At 41.0% G+C, this 5,392-nt stretch overlaps 1 protein-coding gene across 1 annotated transcript; it reads right to left on the reverse strand.

Annotated features, from left to right (window-relative positions):
* Positions 1–978: 978 nt before the first annotated feature.
* On the reverse strand, positions 979–1,452 carry LOC107764366 (uncharacterized). The gene has a single exon (XM_016582919.2). The coding sequence runs from the start codon at positions 1,450–1,452 to the stop codon at positions 979–981; it is 474 nt and encodes a 157-aa protein (XP_016438405.1).
* Between the last annotated feature and the right edge of the window lie 3,940 nt (positions 1,453–5,392).

The following is a 5,392-nucleotide window of genomic DNA, read 5'->3' on the forward strand; positions in this document are numbered from 1 at the left end:
AGGTAGGAGTATTTGAATGTGTATAAATTGTATATTTATGATTGGTTTACACCTATTGACATAAAGTAATAGCAGGTGCAATAGTATTCTGCATGCATTGATTTAAAATATTAAAGGCCCTTTTAATGTCTCAAATACAGAACTTGTAAATACTGGTTTGACCATCAGTATTTACAAAGACCAGAACTCTTTAGCTTGTATTTGGAATAGGGTGAAATATTGAATTACTGGTTTTGGAATAGGGTAAAATTACTGGATTGGGAGTATTTCCATTGAAATAACGATTTTACACACAAATCTTTGTTTATGCACAGATTTATTTTCCACTTGCGAGTTCATACTTCATACTAACCGAAAGTTCACCTCCAATTACGGATTCTTTTGGTTGTTGGTTAGAGTTAGTGAAGGATTAGTTATATAATGATTAGTAATGCATGAATTGTAATGCAAAGATTATTTTTTGTTAAATTACTTTATTTTAATTATACAATGTGTAAACTAATTATAATGAGTGTTTTTTGGTTATTTGTTTGTTTAATCCATATATTACTAATACATGTATTAGTTATTTCACATTTTATCTTGCAAAAAAAAAAATTCATAGATTTATACAGATTTGTTATATAATTTATCCATATATTACTTCTACCCCAATATAAAAGGAATCAAACATAATACTTGTGCGAAGTAACTAAAGGCGCTCCCAAAGATAGTACTATTAGTTGTGTTACTCCTAATACATGAATAATTTACCCTTTACAGAACAACAGGAAGAAGCAGGGCAACTTGAGAATGAAAGATGTTGAGTTCATTACATGGAGAATTGACAAGTAAGTGAACATGTATATGCAACAGTATACCATCACAACAAGGAAAGAGGAATAACAAAAACAATCCAAGAAACAGTAAGAAGAAACTATTACAACAGCTGGCCTTGTTTCCCTTCTTCCAAATTTTCTTCCCTTATAGCACTCTGTTTCAGAACAATATCCCTTTTCTTCTAGAAGAAACAGCATAGCTTCTACTTCTTTGAAACACATCTGTATTCACTTTAACATCCTCACCAAAATCACACGGCTTATCTTCATCAATTCTTCCAATAGCAACAGAACGACTCCTAGCTACCACATTAATATTCACCCCATTTTTAGCAAGTGATTTTTGCCTCAGAATCTCCGTTTCCACTTTGTTTACAAGACTCCTTTTCGAAGCAATTCGCACCAGCTCCCTGAAATCTTCATCCTTACTTGACAAAGAAGAATTGGCACTGAAACTTCTAGGCAAAGAGGAGATTTGCGCAACAGCAGGACAACCCATAACAGTTCCATAGCCAATTGTACCAGAACAATCCATCAGGCTATGGACATAAAAATCCCTGGCTTTAATTAAAACTCTGATGGGTGCTTTTATGCACTTCTTAATTCTGCTTTCTTTGTTAGCCTTTGCGCTCATTTTCACAATTTGTACAAGTCGCTATGATCAGGACTGAAGAAGATATATAGAAAATTCGACTATTAGATATATAAATATGCAAGAAATTATAAAGACGGATAGGGAGAAAATAAATAGGTGGGGGAGCTACTAATTAAGATAACAGCGCAACTTTGGAGAGTGGGAAAAGCAACTTAAGCTTTTAATGATTGAAGACACTATATTGGTGGAGGTATTTATAATTTAATGAATCGTTGGGACATATTGGCATGAAATGTATATCTGGAGTGGCGTTAAACAGAAATATAAAAAGGGGCTCGAAAAGGATTGGGCTCATAGAATTGATATAAAGGATTATATCAATTGCAAATGGAGTAATAAAGGATTTAAATGTAGCTTAACATGTCTTATTTTTTAATAAAAGATTAGTAGTAATTATCATTTAAATGATCCGATAGTATACAAAATTATTTATATTATTTGCGTATAAAAAGTTTAACTCTAAAATAAAAGGTTTTTGTGGGACGTGATAACCAAATACTTCATTTATGTCTCAACAGAAAGGAAACGCCGAAGGTGTGGACCATGTCCAAATACAACTTAATGTAATTTAAATTTAAATAAAAGAAACACGCCGTAATCGAGATGACAAAGATGATCTATTTAAGTATATTTTTTTGTTAAACAGTAAGCAGAAGTTGAATTTTCGTATTACTAATATGTTAATGACGACAGAGAAAGGAACATTATTCAGAAGAACTCTGAATTGGATTTGGAAAAAGGAAAATTCAAAACAACTTTCCTTTTATCAAACTTCCTTAGTCAATATGAGAAGAATGTGCGCTTGTTTACTCTTAATAACAATTGAATTTACACGCAGTTCTAAGGATAGGATTAATTCAATACAAGTGATTAATGACGTTAGATTAAGCAAATGAAAGACGTGATAAATGGCCAAACCAATGATAAGAGTGATCCCGAGCTCGATTAATGGCTCAATGTGGAACCTGCCTTCGATTCCGAGCATGCACTTATGAGGAACTTATGAACAAAAATAAGAACTTTGAAAAAACAGAGAGAATAGAAGTAAATTGCCTGGGTATGCGTGTTACAATGTGTCTAATGAACAATAAGCTTTCCCTTTATATAGTGAGGGAATTTTACTCTACGTACAATTTTAAGAAAGGTAAAAATCTTTCGTTTCGCAAATCACTGATTTTCTGCCGATACGGGCCGAGATTCACGCTGTGATATCCAGTTGGACACGGACATCACAGCCCTTTGTTAGTCGCGTGCAGCTGTCTAGTAATGCTCTCCGAAGTCTTGAGGCTCGAACCGGACCGGAGGACGTGGTCCCGATTCTCCCGAGGCAGGTGTTTTGCTCGAGCCCCGATATGAGGGGTTCCTCGCTCTGACTCTGATTCTGTACGGTCACGTTCCTGCTCCGTCTGCCTCACCGGTAAACCGGAGTGCTCACTGGACTCGGGTTTACCTGTATACAGATAGTCCCCTCGTTTTTCAGAGAGTAGGCTTGCCGAAACAATGAGAAACGATAGATGACTCCGGTTCCTTCCTTCGTACGTTACGACGAGGGAGTCGAAACGTCCAGTCAGTCACATCGTTCTGACTTCGGACACGTGTCGCTCATCGGCAGGTTGCCCCCGAATGTGAAGCGTCTGCTGTTTCCCTAAAAAAGCTTCCTTCCTTTGTTCTTTTTCTACTTTTCGACTAAATTACTATCTTCGAGCTTTCTAACCATCATCAAACATTCTTCAAACCTTCATATCTTCATCCTTGTTCTTCAATCTCCATAGTAATTTCCAAATTTTTGCCTAGATTTTCTTTAAATCTTCATACTATATTCTTCATCTTCAAAATCCATTTTTCCAAAACTTTGCATTCTTTCCTCAAATTTTCAAACACTCCCCCAGATGACAATGGCCAAAACATCGAAAACTGTTCCTCGACAAGTTGCCTCTTCATCTTCTCAACCGGCTGCTGGTACTGAAGCGGTTGCCCCTGAAGTGGTTGCCCTCAAAACGGCTTCCCTCGTTGTGGTTGCTAATGAACCGGCCGCCGATCCTCCCATGACAGCGTTCATTCCCGAGGGCTTCTCAATTCCTGATGACTTTAAAGTCGAGAAGCCTTCGCGCAAATAGGACCGGGGTGAAGGAGTCTAGAGGTACATATGTTCTGTGACTGGAGATGTTCTTCCCATAGTTCGTAAAGACTTCAATTGGGAAGGCAAGAACGTAGTAGTCCCCGGGCCCGAGGACGCTGTTACTACCCACGTGGAGGGGTACTTAAGTATTTACACTTATCCCTTCACACTGGGCCTGATGGACCCGATCGTTCTAGACTTTTGCAAGAGATACAAGGTGTGCCTCGGGCAAATCCATCCATCATTGTGGAGGATCGTGACCCTTCTCCGCTACTTCGTGAACAAGACCGAGTCTCGTCGGTTCACGATCGATCACTTGCTCCGATTATACAGTCCCCGAATGTTCTGAGGGGGACTGATCAAGCTTACTCGACGGGCCAGCAAGGACCCTTTTTCGAGTATCGACGAAGACCGAGACCGGAGCTGGCAGGGACGCTTTGTCCGAGTGAAAATTGAGGATTTGATCCCCCCTGAATACATGCCATTCCATGAAAAGTGGAATGCATCTCGTAAGTGCAATCTCCCTTTAAATATCAAAATTAGTTTTCTTTAATTTCTATCTTCTCATTCATGCTATGGTTGTACAGTCGCCGCCCGGGTTCTAAATACGGTTCCCCGATTGAAAGAATAGATCGAGGGCATTTGTGCTCAGATGTTATACTTCGAGCGCAGATGGCGCGTACTCTCGAAGGGCCGATGGGAGGCCCGTTCTCATGGTAAGGCCTCTTTATGAGTAGCCAATACTACGTTTCTACCTTTTATTATAATAATTCCTCTTCCTCTTTGTTATTGCAGGTTTGACTAAGACCACCTAACTTAGGCCTTCGAAAGGGGATGAAGATGTGCCCCGTCGGTTGCTGCCATGGAGGAAAAAAAGAAGAGAAAGAGAACCCTCAGGCTCCCCGGGCTCGGAGGTAATGAAACCAAAGAAATGTGTGCTTCTGCAAGCCCAGGATGGGCTCCAGTTCCCGGGTGCAGGACTCCGACTCCTTCCTCCGGCTTAGGGATGAGCTGGAGGATGAATCTATTTTTGTTACCTATGGGATGACCTATCCCAGGGACTCGGACGCATCCGAGGGGGAGACTCGTGAGATCGACCCCCCTCAAACTCAAAAGACCGACGTGGCTACCCGGGGTGAAACTTCCCAGGATGCCGGCTCCGCTCCAAAGGAAGCACCCGGTGTAATTGAGATCTCGGGGATGCCCTCCTATATTGATTCCATGCTCGATGAGGCCCAAGCGAGAATGGAGAAGTCCAACGAGGGGGTCCATGGTGCGGAAGATCTCCTTCACTCCTATTTCTACGTTGTGGATTCGTTGGCTTTGGAAGACTTCTCCGATCTAGGCGACCTGGAAGTTCCGAAGAAGGACACATCCTCAGAAACTGGCAGGCCGAGCTCGAGCCCGAAATTGATCAATCAGTTCCCTACTCCGAGTGTGGACCCCGGTTGCAAAAGATCGATTATACTTATTCGGAGGATACCCGAGTTTTGTCCGCTCCTGTGGGGGTAGCTAGCTACCTCCGGTGCCTGGTGACCGATGAGGATCAGGCAAAAATGAATGAGGGGAATGTGCCATACCTTTTCAATGAGGCGCATCAGGCGCTAAACCGGGTCACATTTTCTTTCCATCGATCTATTGTTATCTGCATTTGATATTTCTCACATTTTTCTCCCTTTTGCAGGCCTCAGTACTTCACCACGAGAGTTTCCTTCGGTTCCGGGTTGAGGTAAATCAACTCGAGCTCGAGATCAATGAGCTTGCCCAAAAAAGGGACATGTACAAGCTTCTTAGCGAGCA

The sequence above is a fragment of the Nicotiana tabacum genome, chromosome 17, assembly GCF_000715075.1.
Source record: "Nicotiana tabacum cultivar K326 chromosome 17, ASM71507v2, whole genome shotgun sequence".
Classification (NCBI taxonomy): domain Eukaryota; kingdom Viridiplantae; phylum Streptophyta; class Magnoliopsida; order Solanales; family Solanaceae; genus Nicotiana; species Nicotiana tabacum.